Raw genomic sequence first — 18,901 nt, forward strand, 5'->3', positions numbered from 1 at the left:
AGGAACTGCTACATCCCAGCTGAAAATGCCTCAACAGCTGGAAGGTCTGTCAGTGAGGACACACATATTGTCAGCCTGTGCCCCTATCCTGGGGCACGGAGCCTGGCTAGAGCCGTGAGCAGAGACTGGCTCAACTTGCAAGCAGACCTGTGTAATGTGGCGGGGCTTCATGAACACCTCTGCACACGGATTAAAGGTAAAGCCATTTCCTAATAATTTGTCAAGTTTTTAAACAACAGCAGCAAGTTCTTAAAGGGCAGGAGACAATCTTTTGTCTACAGGGTTTGGCATGGTAGGTTTTTGCAGGTACAGCTTCTGTCAGTGATAGTGCTGGGTGCACACAAAGCACTGTATTCTTGATACGGTACTCTAGAGGTGAGTAACAAGACTATTGACTGCACTTAGACTTACACCATATTTAATCCTGTTCTGCTTGCTCTGCTACATATTCATAAAAACCAAAAAGGAAACAGAAGTCCAGAGCAAGCCAACAGATGTCTACCTGGCTCTTAATTGGAATTTATGTGTCCCCAGTGTAGCAAATACAGCATTATTTACAGCCAGGCTCTAAGAATTAGATACATCTGGAGGAGTGGTGAAACCTGAACCAGGCTCCAAGAGTTGATAGATTAACTGAAATGAAGAGCTGCCCTATTTCCCCCTGCCCTATTTCCCCCATCTTATCTTCTCCCTTCCTACCTACAACCCATTCCCCATTGTGTGTCGAATCAAACTAAGATATTGCCTGAATGCTGAGAAAAAAAAAATGAAAAATACCAGCAAAAAAGGGCAAATTTCTGCTCTAGAGAAGCTTCATCAGCATTTTCTAATTGTACAACAATGATGATAATAAAAAGGCTGCCCTCTGCTCTCAGCTGTAATTTGGATAATCATCTGAAAGCCATAATGAAACTGTCTGTGATTGCTTTCTGCTGGGCTGCTAGTTCACAGAAACTCACTGTTGGAAGAATTAAAAGTTATGACTCCTGCAACAGTGATACGCCACTGTGTTTCAAAGGAACATGGGACTTGTATTCTCTTCCATATTCCTTTATTACAGGCAAAACTTAGAGCGTAAAGCAAAGAGGTGTAAAGACTTGAGCTTTTTTATTGATTTTTTTTAAGTTGTTAGGCATCAAGGTTGACAGTGGATTTGGGAGGTGTTAATGAGATCTGTGGCTACTTAAAAATCCCTGAGCATGTTGGCTAGTGTCCTGCCTATAGGCACAAAAAACATAGATCAATAGGGAAGAGAGATCTCACTCTGGGAGGAAGGCAGGATCTAGGTCAGGCTGTCTGTGTTCTGGATGTAGTTGGGGATATTTTGGGTGCATGAGATTTTGGCAGGCCTGAAGGTGAACTGTGTTACTGTCTGTGACATGCTGTGCGTACATCTTGGCTAGCAGATCCAGTGCTGGATCCGCTGGTTCAAATTGCCTTTCCATCCACATTCACTGAGGAGGAGTGTGAGGGCTTGAGAGCAGCCCTCGGCTAGAATGAGTGCTGCCATAGTGGGTGCAGCCTGTGGCCCCTAAATCTGGCTTCTGGAGCGGGTCTGTTCCCTGTGTGCCCTGGCCCTGTGTGCCTTGGTAGTGTCGTGCAGGCTTCAGAAGCAGTGAGAGCCGCTGAAACCCGGGCTGGTAATTTAGGTGTTTGCGAGTGCGTGGATTAAAAATCCTTAGGTCGAGCAGTCGAGCGTGAGCAGCGCGGAGGCGCTGGCAGGAGCCCGCGCTACCCGGAGCGCTGGGACGGGGCCTCTGCCCAGGGAGGGTCTCTGGAGGGCGCCGGCTTTGTTCCCTTCCCACCGCGCTCCACCGGTAGCCTCCTGCTCGAGAGGAAGGCGGCTCGTGAAACAGCTCCTGCAACCCCGACATAGGGCGGCGGGCCGGCCGGGACCCCACGCCTGGAATGCGGCAGGGCAGCCTCCTGAGCCCGGCCAGCCGGGCGGGCTCGGTCACGGCCGGTTCCCCTTCCCCGCGGAAACTCAGCTTTCCGGGAGGCGGGAGCGGTGCCGTGCCAGGCAGCCGGGGAGCGGGCAGCAGCAGGAGCTGCCGCCGTGACACTTGTACCCGGGCTGAAGTACCGTTGCCGGAGAAAGGCGAGCCCAGGGCAAGACCCCCTGCATGTCTTTCCCCCCAATTTCTCCCCTCATCCCTTAAGGGCGGAGTAAGACCCCGGCCCCATCCTGCGAAGAGGGCTGAAGGGTCCGAAGATGAGGTGGCGAGGCGGCGGTAGCACCGCCGAGGCCGCCCGCCTCCTCCTCCAGCCCGTGCCCCTGGCCCGCCTGGCGCTGGGGCGAGCGGCGTCGCCGGGTCCCGCGGGGCCCGCGCGGGGTCCTGGGAGGGGCCCGGCGGGCAAGAGGAGAAGGCGCTAGGACCCCCGCAGCGGACGAGGAGGCGGCGGCGGCGGAGCTGTCGGCGGCCGGGCAGCACCGGTACCTCCTCATCTCGGCCGGGGCGGGCGGGGGTCCGCCGTGCCACCTGCGGCCGCGCGCTTAGCGCGGGGCTGCCGCGGGACGCGCTGCCCGGGCGGAGGCGGCCCCGGGGTGCGTTGGCGGGGGCGGGGCGGGGGTGGGGCGGGGCGTGGGCGCGGCGCGGCGGCTCCCGCCCGCCCCAGAGCGCAGGTGGCGGCGGCGGTGGCGGCGGTGGTGGTGGCGGTTGCTCTTCTGCTCCCGGTCCCGGTCCTGGTCCCGGTCTCGGTCCCGCTCCGAGTCCCGGCGAGGCTCCGCTCCAGGCGCGGCGGCGGGAAGTGCCCGGGGCATGCGGCTGCGGTAGGACGCGTGGCGACGATGGGCGGCCGGGGGCTGCCGGTGCCTCTGGTGCTGGGGCTGCCGCTGCTGCTGCTGCTGGGGCTGCCGGCGGCGGGGCGCGCCGCCTCCAAGGCGCTGGTGTGCCAGGAGATCACGGTGCCGATGTGCAAGGGCATCGGCTACAACCTCACCTACATGCCCAACCAGTTCAACCACGACACGCAGGACGAGGCCGGGCTGGAGGTGCACCAGTTCTGGCCACTGGTGGAGATCCAGTGCTCTCCGGACTTGCGCTTCTTCCTCTGCAGCATGTACACCCCCATCTGCCTGCCCGACTACACCAAGCCGCTGCCCCCTTGTCGCTCTGTCTGCGAGCGGGCCAAAGCCGGCTGCTCGCCTATCATGCAACAGTACGGCTTTGCCTGGCCTGAGAGAATGAGCTGCGACAGCCTGCCCGTGCTGGGGGACACCGAGGTGCTCTGCATGGGATACAACCACACGGAAGCCACCACCCTGCCACCTTTCTTCGGGAAGCCCACGCGCCCAGCCAAGGACGTGGCCAAGAACCTGACGCCGCTTGATGGGCAGCGCTCCTCGGGGCTGGACTGTGGCCAGACTTGCAGGTGCAAAGCACCCCTGGTCCCCATCTTCAAGGAGTCACATCCACTCTACAACCGCATCAGGACTGGGCAGGTTCCCAACTGCGCCATTCCCTGCTACCAGCCCTACTTTACTCAGGATGAGAAGAACTTCGCTACCTTCTGGATCGGCCTCTGGTCCATCCTCTGCTTTCTCTCAACCTCTACCACCATGGCCACCTTCCTCATTGACATGGAACGCTTCAAGTACCCTGAACGTCCCATCATCTTCCTCTCTGCATGCTACCTCTTCGTTTCCTTGGGCTACATCGTGCGGCTGGTGGCAGGGCATGCCAATGTTGCTTGCAACCTGGAGCACCACCACATCCACTATGAGACCACAGGCCCTGCCCTCTGCACCGTGGTTTTCCTTCTTCTCTACTTCTTTGGCATGGCCAGCTCCATCTGGTGGGTCATCCTGTCCCTCACCTGGTTCCTGGCAGCTGGCATGAAGTGGGGCAACGAGGCAATTGCTAGCTATGCGCAGTACTTCCACCTGGCCGCCTGGCTCATCCCCAGTGCCAAATCCATTGCTGTACTGGCGCTCAGCTCTGTGGATGGTGACCCAGTGGCTGGGGTTTGCTATGTGGGTAACCAGAGCCTGGAGAACCTGCGGGGCTTTGTGCTGGCACCGCTGGTGGTTTACCTCTTCACCGGCAGCCTCTTCCTGCTGGCTGGCTTTGTCTCGCTCTTCCGCATCCGTAGCGTGATCAAGCAAGGCGGCACCAAGACTGACAAGCTAGAAAAGCTGATGATCCGCATTGGCATCTTCACCGTGCTCTACACTGTGCCCGCCACCATCGTCATTGCCTGCTACATCTATGAGCAGCACAATAGGGAGGCGTGGGAGCAGGCACAGAACTGCTCCTGCCCAGGTGACCCCAACCGCCCCAAGCCCGACTACGCTGTCTTCATGCTGAAGTACTTCATGTGCCTCGTGGTGGGCATCACCTCCGGCGTCTGGATGTGGTCTGGCAAGACGCTTGAGTCCTGGCGGCGCTTCACAGCCCACTGCTGCCAGGCCAGGAAGCCCGCGAGCACCTCTGTGTATGGCGAGGCCAGCCCGGCACTGGTCGCCAGGACGGTGCTGCCCAGCATGGCCTCCTACCACAAGCAGGTCCCACTGTCCCACGTGTGACCAGAGGAAGCCTCGATGACCCCATCCACAGGGAAGAGAGGGTTGCAAAGACCCTGGGCCACAGAAGAGGGAGTGGCATCTGGGCTACCTGTGGCATCCTCAGCCCTACCGTGGCGGTGCTGCCTGGGACCCAGTGTCTGTGCCTGTAGAGCAAGGAGCAGCTGCCGACCCCAGGCAAGGCAGGGTGGGAGGCTGCCAGTGATATGTGGGCAGAGAGACAGGGACTATGGCAGGCCTGGAGCCTGGTGCCATAAGGTATGACCCATTTGGGGTCCTGCGCCCTGTTTTGGGTCCTTGTGTGCTGCTGCCTGTGGGCCAGTCAGATGGTGGATAACCCTCGAGCACTGATTTGTGTCCCACAACAAGTCTCTGGGGTACTGCTGGGGCAAAGGGAAGAGCTGCAGCAGATAGAGAAGGTGGTGGCCCCTGACCCCGAGTGATGCACTGGCACAGGCACAAAGCTGCTTGCCAGAGCCCTGGGCAGTGCAAGGGGCGAAGGGAAGTGGTAGTGGAGGAGTGCCTCCCTGCTGCTGCACCTGGGCCACCAGGACAGAGTGAGACGGTGCTCTCAGGGCCCCCGACAGTACATGGGGCAGAAGCTGGGCGAGCTCCATGTGCCAGGGGCTTCGTGGAGGTGGCAGTGTGGGAGGAAAGGGCTGCGGAGAGGAGCTGCCATCTGTGCTCAATGCAGACAGGGCCAGGGGTCCAACTACCCGTGGCTCAGGTGGGGACCGATGACCCCAGAGGTCCCTTCTTCCCCAGGCAAGTGCTGGCTCTCCCTGGTCAGGGGGCTGGGAACTGGGGGCTGGGCAGGGGCTGAGGCTGGCAGGACTTGGCTCCTTAGCACCAACTTCCGGTTTCAACCCGCAGCTCTGCGATGTGCAGACAGCTCCAGCGCCCGCGGAGCGGCTCCAGGGCCTGCCTGAGTGGCGAGGCTGCCGTCCACATGGGGCTCGCAAGGAGCCCAGGGCAGCGCGGGCACTGGCCCTGAGCTGCGGAGTGCACTGGGAAGGGCTGCATGCCCCTCTACGCCTCTCGCCTCTGCAGCAGGGTGAGTTTCTCGCGTCTCACCCGCACTGTGCGGGTTACCCAGAGTGAGTGGGAGAGGCAACCCTGGTGCCCTGCCCGCCGGCCCTTGTGCTCTGCCCGCAGGCTGAGGCGCACAGCACAGCACCTGAGCCTGGCACAACCAACCCAAAAGGTTGCTTCAGCTTCTTCAGCAGGTAGCATGTGCGGCAGGGGGTTCCGAGCCAGGTGGCAGTCTGTCTCTCCTGGGGAGCAGCTGAGTTTGCCAGCCAGTCGGCTTCAACACTTTGTGCCACTTTTTTCAAAGCTGCACCTCTGCCAGAGACAGCACCCAGCTCAAGAGTGAGCAGTTACTTTAGGAAAACTCAGCAGAGCACCCTTTCCTCCAGCTTCCCAGGCCTTTTTCACTTCCCCACATCAGGCAGCAGCAGAGCACCGAGAGACCCAGTTCCTGGCATTAAATGGTGGTGACAGCTGGATTTTGATAAGTAGAATGATGTCGTGGGTAGGTTGGGAGGGCCTCTTTGTCAACTTCACTGAGCATAGCAAGGGCGAGGGGCTCTGTCTGTGGCACGGGGATGGGGCATATCTGCTGCGAGGTGGCTGCCCCTGTCTTCAGCCCACATAGGAAGGCACCCGGTTTCCCCCTGCCATAAGTGGTGATCGTGTATGTAACCACCCAGCCATTCCTCGAGTCTTTTTTTGCCCTCCTGCAAGCGTGGCACTGTGACCCAGCTCCTCGAACACTGGAGAGCAACTGCTGGCTTTGCTTCAGGACTGCAAGGATCCAAGGTTGTTCACAAAACCACTTCAGTCAAGAGGGTTTCCACCTCATTTTAAAACCAAAGCGTGGGAAGTGAGGGGATGCTTGAATGGCACATCTACTGATAAAGACACTGCCAAGGTAGTGAGTGAGTATGTCTGGGGCATCCTGGGCAGCGGAGCCGGTGGTGCAGGGGCTGCTCAGCTGCATGTATCCGCACTCTTGCAACAGAGTGCTCATTCTCTATAGAGTGTTGCAGTACTCCTTTGTGGACAGAATTACACCATGTTGTGTTAGAAACTGTAAATAATTGTATTATAGCTGAGTTTGTATGTAGAGAAGCTGTAGTGACCTTTGAAATGGATTGGGAACAGGTGTGTTCTCGGCAGTGAGGCAGATCAGGTGCAGAGACCCTGTGGGTAACTGTGTTGTAATCAGGGCATTGAATGACTCCAACCTGCTCCAGTCCACACCTCACTGGACTCCTCTTTCTATAGTGCCTTTTGTAGATACAGCTAAATACACATTATGCAATACAATACAAAAGCATGTCAAAGGTGGTGTTCTGTTTTTTTTTTTCCAAAGTGCAACTGACTGTGTAAATCTTTTTTTTAAAAAACAAAAGAAAAGATTAGCTACAAACCATTGTCTGTTATAAAAAAAATATAAGAGCATGTCCAGCTTTGATCTAACAGTAGGTTCATACAGTCAACTTGTGTTTGAGACTGGCTTGTCAGCAACAAGTAACAGGAGGAGAAAAGGAATCCATTCAGTGTTCCCTGTGTGCTGTAGCCAATTTACATGTTGTTTTTTGCCTGTCCCATTACTGATGCTGTTCAATATTATTTAAATAACTGTACTATGTTTTGTGAAAAGCTGAAGAAATTTTATTTCAAAGACAAGTATGAAGATTAGTTATTTACGAGGACCAAAAAAAGAGAAAGTGTGTGTTGTTTTCTTTGCTTCTGCTGGAATATTAATTACTGTGAAACTTAATGGGGGTGGGGGGGTGTGGAGGCACGTGCTGGAGGGCTGTGCAGAGCTCTCATCACTAGGAGTTGTGGGGGGACTGCTGGGGCAACACTTGCATGGCACAGGAACAGCATCTTCTGGGTGCACGAACCCTGTGTTGTTCTGGGTGCCTTTCAGCAGGGAAGCAAGGAGGACTGTCGTGTATCCCGGCCCTCACTGCCAGCCCTGGGCCTCCCTGGCGTCAGGTGTCCCAGCCTGGCTGTCCCAGCCTGGGTGCAGCAGCCTGGCTCTGCACTGAAGTGGGTTGTATCCTCAGGGCTGGCTGTGCTCCTGCCCATCAACTCCCTGACAGCATTTCCTTGACAGGCCAAAGTCACATCTCGCTGGTAGAAGAGAGTTAACTATATCAACTTTTATTGTCGTTCTGCCATTTGCACAGTATCAGCCTCTCACTCTGCACTGAGATCAGACCCCGAAGAGGTGCCCTTTGATACTTTTCAGGCCAAGCAGATGACAGCCCTTAGCTGAGCAGGCTCCTGCCTGCCAATTCGAGTGTCCACGTTGCCATCTGCTGCATGCTCATTCCTGTTGGGAGCAGTCCTTTAGGAAGGACAGCAAGGGGTTAAGGCTGGCTCCGTGGTGACTAATAGTGCAGGACTCTGCTATCTAGTTAGGTGTGTAGGCACACACCAGGTCCCACTAGATAGGATCTCTTACCTGGAAGCAGCATTCCAGCACTCAGCATAAACCTGCCAACCACACAGACTGACTCACCTGGTTCCTCAGCGCTGGGTAACCCTCCCCTTTCCCTGCCCTGCCCCCACCTCTCCCAAGTACAGGAAAAACATAGGCAGGGGCTGATCTGATTGCACACAGGGCACCTGTTTTGGGGTATGGAGGAGACAGTTCTCAGCACGAGGTTCTTCCTGTTCTTACTGAAGAGCTATGAACATTTGCTGCCTGGAAGTAACTCCAGCACCTCAATGGCAGCCTTGTTGTCATCATCACCTCTCAAGAATCGGCCGCATCCTTAGCTCCATAACCATAAACAGGAGTCTGGCAGAGCTGCCATCCCCCGCCTACCTCAGCCACTGTTTTGGAGCAAGGGAAGTGCCATTCTTTGCAGGCAACCATTTGTGAATCACCTGCAGGGTTCTGCTCCTGTGAGCTCACCTATGCCACATGCAGCACAGTATAATGCTTGTGCTGTTGCAGCACTCCTGTGCTCTTCGTGTCCACTTTGGTCAACTTAAGCCATCCTCAAGCCAATCACTGGCTTCCTTTGAACAGTGCAAGTATAGAACAGTTTCAGGCAGGAGGGCATGGGGAATGACAGTGTTTGACAGCATGAGGACCATGTGGCCTCTCAAATAGCTTTTAACATCACAGAGCAGAAGCCAAAAGGGTTGTTTCATATAATAAAAACCCTTGTCCACAAAGGCAGCCTGAGCCTTTTCTAATCCTATGATGAACAAGCCCATGGTCAGACAGGTAAATGTTCTTGCCTTCATTAGTCTGTTGGAGGAGGGGGAAGTAAGCACACTGCAGTCACTTTGGCAGCACCATTTAATTCACTGTGTATTGTCAGCTTATTTGGTGCAAGGGTAGTTTTCCCAGATAATGTTATAGAAACTTAGTCCTACATAACACTACTGTGCCATTGTACTGTGAGAAATACCAGCGTAGGACAGGGGCAGGAGCCTCCCTGGGGCTCAATTCACCCTATCCCACACATGCCCACCAACCCTCTATGCAAGCTCTTGCCTCAGTTGCACTTCTGTCCTCTTCTGCTTGCACAGGTTATACTTGATACCTAAACACTTATCCAGAAGTAGTGGTGTTGACATTTATTCCATCCCTCAAGTGTCTGTCAGCTGCCAAACCCATGCTGAAGTAGTTCTCATAAAATTCCCTTAGAAACAGAATACACAGTCCTGGTACACAAAGAGGAAGGGCTGCTGCAGCCTCGTGTAACCACAAACCCATCCATGACTTCCTCCTCCTGCTAACACAAGTCAGTGCTGACATCGTGCTTGCTGGGCCCTAACACAGCCGTTGTCTCTGCAAACGAAGTTACTGCCAGGTGGGAGCACTGCCCTGGAACTGAATACAGGCAGAGGTCACCTCAGCATAAATAAATATTATTCAGCTGTTGGGTTAAGAGAAGCAAGGTTCATTGATCCTGTAGCTGGTTGCTCTGCGCTGGGAGAGGTGGGTAACAGCCTCTGTAATTCCAATATTCAGACTATGATTGTATTTTCATTTTCAAGTAGCAGAAGTTACAGGGTCTCCCCCTCCCCCAGTTCATCTTCCAGCAGATCTGCTTACATGTAATTCTGATTCTGTAACTCCTACAGAAATGCTCATACTACTCATCCCCTGAAAAGGCAGATGGGTGGTTTACTATTTTCCTATGAAACCCACTAGCTGTGTTTTCCAGATTCCCTTTAAAGTGGGTCTACTTTTCCTCCCTTAAGCAGCTGAGTTGTAATTGAGCCTTGCTTAGCATCTGCTGAACAGAACAAAATCCCATTGATCATGTGCTCTGGGCTACACTGCAGTAAAACTAAAGCCTGTTGAGGTTTGAGGCAAAAATTAAGCTTGGAGCAGCAGTCCCCTGCAGGGTATATTGCAGAAACAGCCATCAGTTTCAGTTGTCATTGCCTTGCCCTCTAGATCAGCAGGAAGAGGCTCTGTCTCCTTTGGTAACTGAGGGCCTCAGGTCTCCACTGAGCCCCTCACAGCTGAATGGTCGAGACAGCTGAATGGTCGAGGCAGCTGAATGGTCGAGGCAGCTGAATGGTGTGGCTTCCAGGAGCCCTCTGCCAGCCCACAGCCACGTGTATCCAGACCCTTCCCACCAAGTTGAAGGCACTTGGCAGTGCTAAGGAAAGAAAAGCTCGTTAACAATTAGGTCACAAGTCAATCCAAGAGCTGGTCACTTGTAGCTTCCAATTTAGCACTCCTAAAGGGAGGACTTAGCATCAAATCACTTCCAGAGAGACTGGCCCTGGTTAGGGCCATTTAAGTGCAAAGAAACCATCAGTGAGCAGTTATTTGACCAGCCCAAGTCAAATTCTAAATCCAAAGGAGATGTGGGACAAGCCCCAGCAGTTGCCCCAGGCTCTCCCACACCTCCAGCTGAAGCCTGCTGCCAGGGCCCTGCCCTGTGCTGCGACCAAGCAGCACAGGGCATTCACAAATCACTGCGATAAAATGAAGGTGAGGGGCTGCTACAGGGAGTGGAGGGGCCTCACGTCACATCACAGGGGGTTTTCTTTCTTTTTTCATCCTTGAGAGAAGCTGCAGAGCACCAAATACTCATGAGGGAGAATGAAATCAGACAGCTGTACAGAACACACAATTCACCTTTAACTTTTAATTAAAATAGAGTTTATTAGCTTTTCTTTTAATACAAACATGAGAAAGGAAAAACCACCTGAAGATGTAGCATTATTTTCAAAATTGAATTGTTATCAATACCTGAAGTGTCAAGTTCCATGGATTTGGGAGCTCAGGGCTAGCATGTTTACATACCACAAAAGGCTGTATGCATCTTCTTAGCAGCTGAGTGCAGCCAAACTGGTTATTACACTCAGGCAGCCCCACTCTCAAAGGCACATGGACTTGCTATTCAGTGTAAGCTTCTGGGCCTTGGCTGGAAGAGGAAGTGCACAAAACCTGTGCTGTTTGGAGAGAGATCTCTCCTAGGACAAACCACCTAGAACCTATTTGGATCCAAGACGGGAAGATACTACAAAGACTTGTAACAGGAAGAGTCTAATAATACTTATCCTGTTTGGAGTTCCGTTTCAGAGCCTGAAAGTAAGCTCCACTCCAAAGTCTCAGGAAGAGAAAAACCCAAGCCTCTAGAGGAGTTTCAAGAGATAAAATTCACTTTGAAAAAGAAATTAAAATGGGTTTTATAGAAAGCTTTTTGATAACTCTCAACTGAACACAACATTTTTTCAATCTGCCTTTTTAGGTAGAGTCCAGGGTTCTTAAACTCATTACTGGCTCATTATGAACATAAATCCCTCCCAGGAAGCACAACCCCAAGGAGAGACAGATGGGTGCACAATATCAGCTTTAGGAACTCCACTGTATATAGCACAAGAGATCTGCAGTAGAACTCAGAGAAGCAGTGCTGCACACATGCCATTCACCACTGGATTGCTACACTGTTTGGGATGGTGATGATGTTTCCAGACCAACTTTCTCATTCAACGCCTCAGAAAAATATACAGATTGCATCTCTTCCATAGCAATATAAGGATTAGAAAATGAAAGAAGCACCATAATTCACAAGAAATGCAGCATGGACCCCATAACATTTTAACAATACATAAACCCACGTCTCTGCCCCCAGTCAGAACATTCAAAGTCTTTTGACAATCTCTACTGGAGTGAAGCTGTGGGTGCAGTGCTGGAATTCGTTCTTGCTGGCAGCTTCTTAGTTATGAACAGATCACCAATAATAGCAGCTTCTAGTAGCCAAACCAGGGAAAAGCCGTCAACACGTATCTATGCTACTGTTTTCAGCTCCAGAGTGGCTTTATACTTTTAAGAGTCCCATGTTTCCTTTGTTTTTGTTAACACTGCATCGACCTGAAATACAAATGCAGCAAGACTCTGGATGACAGAAGAGAGGAGGGAAAAACACTGTAACTATAGTCATGTGGTTAGTGTTTAAATTCTAAAATTTAAAACTGCTTATTATTAAAAACCTCAGAGTTCACAGCTATAGGCCTACATAGTAAGCAAACATCTGTGGGGGACAGGAGGAGAGAAGTTTGGTTTTGCACCTCTGGATACATTAGGAGGAGAGAGTTGATTAGACGTAGATCTTGTCTTTTTCACCAAGTATGCTCCTCAAGCTCTGGGCTCCCTTGGCTCCCTCTCCTTTTGCTGGAAGACACCATCACTGCTGGCTGGTGTGCAGGGAGTGGTGGTATTCCTCCAATTCACACGGATGCTGGCTCGTAGTGCAGCACCTTTCTCTCTCCTCAGGAGAGGATGGCGTTAGAACGGCGGATACCAACTAAGTTATCAGCACTGAAAGATCGTCTCATAGCAGCTTTTGACAAATCTTTGTATTTGTCTTCACACAGCCGGGAGATAGCCTGGAGACCATGTTCAGATACAAAAGGAAAAGTGTAAGTCAGAAAAGCCTGAACATTTCAAGGCAGCTTTTACAAGTGTATTATGGAGAGAGCAGAGCAGCAACACTGGGTGCTTTTCTGCTGAGAATGGAGGGAAAATACTGAAAGTGTCTAACAAGATGCTACCAAGAACCCTATCCATCTGAAAGGAAGGCATAAAGACAATGAGCTGTTTCCTTATCCAAGGAAACAATGAGACAATGTATTGTCTCATTCTTTTATCAGTCTTACTAGCTAATGGAAAATTTGGATCCATTTCAGACTTAAGAGTCTGTGGAAGCTCTGTTCCAAATTGCACCTCGTAGCTAGGTCTGCTGCCTGCAATGCCACAAACATTTTATTTAACAGTACAAACACAGCCATTTCTATGAAAGAAAAGACTCAAACTGAAAAGGTTTCTGTACTCCCTGGGGAACTTTGTCCCTGGCTACTCAGTGCAAGTTAGCCCACGAAACAAAGCTCTACTAGGACGTACGTCCATTGTGCCTTTGCCTTCCCAATACCCTTGTCCCCAACACGCTCTTCCCAGATCACTAACATGATCAGGCTTCTGAGAAGGGAGGGCAACCCACTGCTCGATGGCACAGCAATGGCCATGGCACTTTAATACATCTACTAAATACTAAGCTGTCCGCATGTGCTGATATTTAGATGCTTTTTCACTCATTTATTGGCTTGCCTCTGCTCTGCTCACCTAGCTACACAGTCAGCCTTCATTCTGGTGCTATTCCAGGAAAAATCTAATTATTTAAACCCAAATAACACAGGATTGTCCAGAAAACAATGTGTGTCTTCCCCTGCAAGGCCTGTTTCTGATTGGAGCCTTCATTATCAATGCAAATATATAAGTGTACCTGTAATAACAGGCTGAACTGATTTTCAGTCCTGAACCTTTCCTTCCATTAATAATTTACCACCTATCACCAGATGAACTTTCAGAGTCCTGCAATCAGCTACAAGCGTACACCTTCCCTTTAAGGCAGCACCCATTCAGCACAGCCGTGTTCTGAAGTTCAAAAGGTGAAAAGCACTCTGAGAAGGAATAAACTTCTAGGTGTATTTTAAAATAATTGTTTACATTTATTTCTGCCGACCTTCTGGAGGCATGCATTTGGCTCGAGAGTGGCATTCTTGGAGACATGGGCTGCATGAGCTCTTGGTCAAAGACCGGACAGACCCTCCATCCTGTCTTAATGTTAGCACATCAATCATAAAGCAACCTGTGTTGACAAATTAGCCCCAGTCACCCATATGGTATAAATCAGTTTTCAATCCCTAGAATACTAATTTGGCGCTTCATACAGGCTCCTATTGACTGCTTATGTGCATGTAACTGAAAGGTAGAGTCAAAAGTTCTAACAAATTGTTTAAATATTTATCAAGTTTTAGAAGTAATCCAAAATGTCCTCTATATATACATTACAGAAAATCACATACTGTACTGAAAATTACGCTGGTATTAAACACCAAGCCCCCAAATGCTACCAAAGAAGAAACAAAACAGGCTCACAATCTGTAAATCATCCACTTATGCCTGGGCACTGAGCAGTTCAGTAAACAATTTCCCGTGGAATATGAACTGCCCTACAACCACATTTACAATTAGTGACAGTGTTAGCTTAAAGCACAAGTAACATGGATGAGACAAAGAAGGAGAGCTGCACTACTTAACTTTAGAGGAGTCTGTAGGTACATCATACCAAGGGATCAGGAGGGCTCACACTTATTCCCAAAGTTCAGCCACTTCTGAGACAAAAATATCTGGCACTTGGCTGAATTATTGGGGGTGGACAACGGAACAATATAAGGCAGGAATACTTTAGCACACCCCTCTCTGAAAGGGGCTGTGGTATCGGTGTACACAGGGCCTGCTGTAATGCCTTTGTTGAAAGGTCAACAAAACAACAGGCAGAGTCATCAATTAAACCTGGACAGATGAAAGGTTATATCGATTCAACTAGAAATTTTCTCTGGGAACTCAGGTAATTTAGATATTTTCAAGACATCTTCCGTATCTCCAGCAAGCAGGAAGACTGACCCTGCAAAAGCTGAAGGTTTTTCAAAGGAGCCTTCATAGGAAAGGCAGCTGCAGGGACTGCCAAAGGGCAGCCTCTCTCACCCAGCAGAAGGGGCCCATTTACACTCATCTAGACACGCTGAAGGACTCCTAAGAAACAGTATTCCAAAAGTTTATCTGAAAGCAAAATTTCTTTGGAAAGGTGATGTTCTAAAAGTTGTGAAAAGAAACATCGTTATTTCTGCAGCTGTCCCCAGACAAATGGTTTATTAAGCCATGAGAGCAGTAACAGTGCTCCCTCTAATTCTAAAAGCAGCTGTGCAGTGGGATGCAGTGGTAAACTTTCAGCTGGTAGTATTTAGGAAGAGCTGAGTGTGACTGACTCTAGGTGCTTGGAATACAGACTATGACCAGGGAAGGACAGACAATCCATTACATATGACACTAATCCTTTCAATCTTAAGTAGCCTAGCTAAGCTACAGTTCCCAAAATAACATACATTTTATTTTGCAATCTGCTAGACTTCAGTCATCTCAGTTCCTTCCTTTCCTCAGAATATTAGCATAGCCTAGGCATGGTTTTAGAAATGTTAACTGTAGTTAACTGGGGTTAAATTAGCCTATAATACACTAATCTAAAAGCTTTATTAGTTTTTCTAACCACCACTTAACACAATTAGCAACAGATGCTCTTACTACACATGCAGACGGAGTTCCCTACTCAGCCACTCTGAGACCATTACCTCCAGTTTCTGTGCCCTCTCCTTACTGAGAGGCTCCAGCAGAAAGCTCAGGTTATTGTCATCTGCTAGGGAGCGAAGATCGAAGTAGTATTTGGCGTAAACACTGGCAGGAACATTGATATTAAACTGCAGTAGCTCCAAGAAGTGTCTTTCCATCTCATTCCTAGGAGGCATAAGGGACAGAAGACAAAAGTAAAAAGATTGGTTTAGTGGTCTGAAAACACTGAAGAGACCTCAAGCTTATTTTTAAAACCAGCAACTTTGAAATAGTAATCGGGAGCTGGGCATTATTAGTTTTGAGAGACAGGTCATTCAGGAGTGCTTAAAGCAAGATGCAGCTTTTGAGTCCTGGCACCTCCAGCCTGGAGAGAAAGGTAGTGCCCTGTCACGCACTCACTCGGCTGACTGGGGAGGTTCATTCTTCAGAGTTCCATTAGTGCAGCTGACAATTCATGCGCCATTCTCACTCTTGTACGGCCCCACACTATAGTTATCAGATGAAAGGAATGATGTATGCTGTTTATTAGCTCTGAAGAACTTGCAGACATTTTCACCAGGCTGATAACAGGAAGGGGGGTTATTGAAGTAGAGGCAGACTAACAAAAGGAGTAGGCAGATCACCACGGCAACAAATGGATCTATGAAGAGCTGCTGCTATTATCTCACAGAAAAAAGCCTCTTGAAGCAACATGGATTCATCTCCAATAAATAAATAAATAAGCAACATTAGGTGGGAGAAGGAATTTTCTCAACAGCATTAGACAGGACAAGAGTACTATGTCAAAGGGCACTGTCCAGTTTTTACTCATTTATTTTTACTGGGCAAAATATTTGGAGGGAAGTGGGGAGAGTGCCATGACACCAAAAAGGCTGCTTCAGATACTCTGCCGTGGCCAGCTAAACCAGAGATCTTCCACAGAGGAAAGCCAACGTTTTACAAGTTAACCTAAAAAAAGCAGTGGTTACCCAAATCAAGTGATTCTGTTCAACACTAACTCAATGATTGTTCCTACTCGTAGCAAGCCTGTCTCAACAGAAGTAGCTGTATAGGCCAACTGTGAATGCACCAGAAGGCAACTTGCCATTTGATGCCAAGGCTGTTCTTGCTCCTTGGAAGCTTTTAAAATGGATGTTTTACTTATTGGGAGCAGAGATGTGGGGGGAAGTAAGTCAAGGAGTCATCCAGGTTGTGTCCTGTGTTGGATGGTGGGTCTTAACATGAATAGCAGCTTTGTGCCTGTTCCTGCCATAGTGGGCTTAAGTATCATTGAACCTAGTACCAAAATTAATTTCCTGTTCATATGGTCATAAGCCTATAGAAATGTAAATCAGATAATGTTTTGATGATCAGCTGATCAGAGCTTGATTTACCCTCTGAATAAATGCTCTTCACTGTCCCTTTTGTACTCACTACACTAATACATTTTGATTGTGTAAAAATACAATTCTTCATTGGATTAACAAGTCTACTAGCGGTGGTTTATAACCTGGGAAATGATAATGCCCATGTGTTTTCTGTGCCTTATTTACAAATATATGTAGCCCAATGAATGAACAGCATGTGTCCCCTTACAAGCAATCATAGCAAGATTCGCAGCTGCACAGGTAATTTTTCAGCGATTATGGATTAACCCTCATCAAAGCAAGCAACTTTTGACAAAAGGTGACTTCCAAATATCAATTTAATTTGCTTTGATATTTTCACCATTAGAAATAAGTAAAGCAAAACAAAACCAAAAAACCCCACACACTGCTCTAAAAACAAAAGAAAAAACCCTTTCAATAAAAGAAAAAAAAAAATACACCTTTGCTTTGGTCAAATAAGAATAGACTTGTGATAGAAAAAAAAGAAAAAGAACCTGAGCAGCCTCTGTGGGAGACACGCACACACACATGCACGTTTGCAAATTGGGAGAACCAATGTGGTGTAAACCACATATAAAACCTTTTGCAGTTCCAAAGTGGTGTAACTACCATGCTTGGCTTGTAATGCCACAACAAGAGCATCCATCAGATTAGGGAGGTCATTCAGGATATGTAGAGCCAATAGGAAAATTCACAGAGAGGTCACAAACAGAAGTTGACACCAGTCCTTGTAGACACGCCTTTCCTGCACAGGAACGGCCCACTCAGGGAGGGACACCTGGCAGAGTCCTGCCAAGCAATCTTTAGCTGGGGAGCTAGCTGGGGTTTTGCATGGAGTTTTTGGCAAGCATCACCAGCCACCTCCAATGTCAGAATGCAACCATGCCCCAAATCCTTGTCTGTCTTCATGTTTTCCCTCAGTAATGTTTGTATTTATAATATCTAATACTGTCAAATGACTAGCTTTAAAAATATTGAAACTACTAAAGCTGACAATTAACTATAGTACCAACTATTAATTAAAAGTAGACATAAACTTAAAACTCAATTTTGTTGAGCATTTTAAAGTTTTCCAAGGTCCCAAATATAGTGATGTTATCCAACCCAGAAGCAGTGAAGTCTGCCAAGCTGCAACAGTGCAAAGCCTGGGGTGGACGCTCCTGGGCCACTGTGAGAAAGGGGTTGTATAGTTTCTGCCCATACTTAAATTCAAAGGTTTAAATCATTCAAATGAGATGGGATTACAAAATTTCCATCTTCAAACTGGAGGAAAAAATAAGCTTAAATTCAGTTTATTTTCCTTACCACTGACACTGCTTTGAAAATATAAGTACTGACAATTTCAGGAGACCCAGCATCAGCAATAGAGAATAAACATCTTGCTTGTTACAGATATTTTCAGTGCTACCAATTTGATTTATCTCAAATAGGGCTAGGAGACATCAAAAAGAGCAAGATGTACACTCCAGCACTCCTAGCATCGCTGACCCCACTTCAGCCATCTCGGAGTTATTTGCAGCAACACTTCAAGTATGTTCCTCAGACAGATGAGCACTCTGAGCCTGCTGAGTGAAGATGTATGTTGTATAAAATCACTAATTATGCTTTCCTGAAAGCAGGGCTGGCACAGCCTCCCATTTGGAGACAAAGAACACCCCAGCAAGGGGCACCTATGAAACAGGGTGCTATGTTTGCCGATGCTGTTTGCAATGTGAAATAACTTGAATAACAAAACTGGTTTGGTGCAGATAGCTCCCTCATTTTTAGAGATGCCACCCCTCACCTAAAGGAAGAAACCTCCTCCTAAAGGGTCCCAAATAAATACCTACTTACTGTATTTTAAATAGTAGCTTTATGGTGAATATGGGGAACAGAGCTTGGGGCAAGAACAGACTCTCCCACAGGCAGCCTCCCAGTGTGGTGTGCAAACCTTCACCACCTCAGTCTGCTGCAGTCCTAGACCTGACTGTAGGCCTGGACACGTGCTCAGTTACAGCACAGCAGTGTGGCAAAACCTAAATACACATAAAATGTGTCATGAAGTTTATTAAGGCCAGAAAGCCTGATATTAAGCCACTCTTCTAGCACTTCTACCACTGTGGTAATAAGGGAAATAGAGGAACAAGCTGGCAAACAGATTGAAAACAACAATGTTGACACCTCAAAGCTCTCAGAGATAGTATTCTGTGAGAAGGAATTTAAGACAAAGTCTAGTAGGCCAAATCCACTGCACGTAAACACAGCTCCAGCCCATAGTATGAGCCTGGAGCCAGAAGGAGAAATATCCTCTGAAACTGCAGAAATCATAGGGCTTAAAGCTGAGTCCAG

At 49.1% G+C, this 18,901-nt stretch overlaps 2 protein-coding genes across 3 annotated transcripts in view; one reads left to right on the forward strand and one right to left on the reverse strand.

Moving 5' to 3' along the window:
* The first annotated feature begins 2,668 nt into the window (after window positions 1-2,668).
* Window positions 2,669-7,216, forward strand: FZD5 (frizzled class receptor 5). Its single transcript, XM_062002744.1, has one exon. It carries the CDS (start codon window positions 2,789-2,791, stop codon window positions 4,523-4,525), a length of 1,737 nt encoding a protein of 578 aa, XP_061858728.1. The 5' UTR covers window positions 2,669-2,788; the 3' UTR covers window positions 4,526-7,216.
* A 3,446-nt stretch (window positions 7,217-10,662) lies between these two features.
* CCNYL1 (cyclin Y like 1) overlaps window positions 10,663-18,901 on the reverse strand; it is a 31,532-nt gene continuing 23,293 nt past the window's right edge. Inside the window, exons 9-11 of one of the 2 annotated variants that reach the window (XR_009819228.1) lie at window positions 15,209-15,371; window positions 13,527-13,668; window positions 12,323-12,409 (exon numbers count right to left, since the gene is read on the reverse strand). Coding sequence is in view for 1 of the 2 variants with exons in the window: in XM_062002012.1 (XP_061857996.1) it covers window positions 12,293-12,409; window positions 15,209-15,371 (280 nt within the window). In the remaining variant the exon portion in view is untranslated. Of the gene's footprint in view, window positions 12,410-13,526; window positions 13,669-15,208; window positions 15,372-18,901 lie in introns of both variants that reach the window. The other variant, XM_062002012.1, reaches the window with a different exon arrangement.

The sequence above is a fragment of the Colius striatus genome, chromosome 9 (assembly GCF_028858725.1).
Source record: "Colius striatus isolate bColStr4 chromosome 9, bColStr4.1.hap1, whole genome shotgun sequence".
Lineage (NCBI taxonomy): Eukaryota > Metazoa > Chordata > Aves > Coliiformes > Coliidae > Colius > Colius striatus.

Bases quoted from the DNA above. Each gene is read 5' to 3' on its own strand.
- FZD5 (XM_062002744.1), top strand. From the start codon at position 2,789: ATGGGCGGCCGGGGGCTGCCGGTGCCTCTGGTGCTGGGGCTGCCGCTG.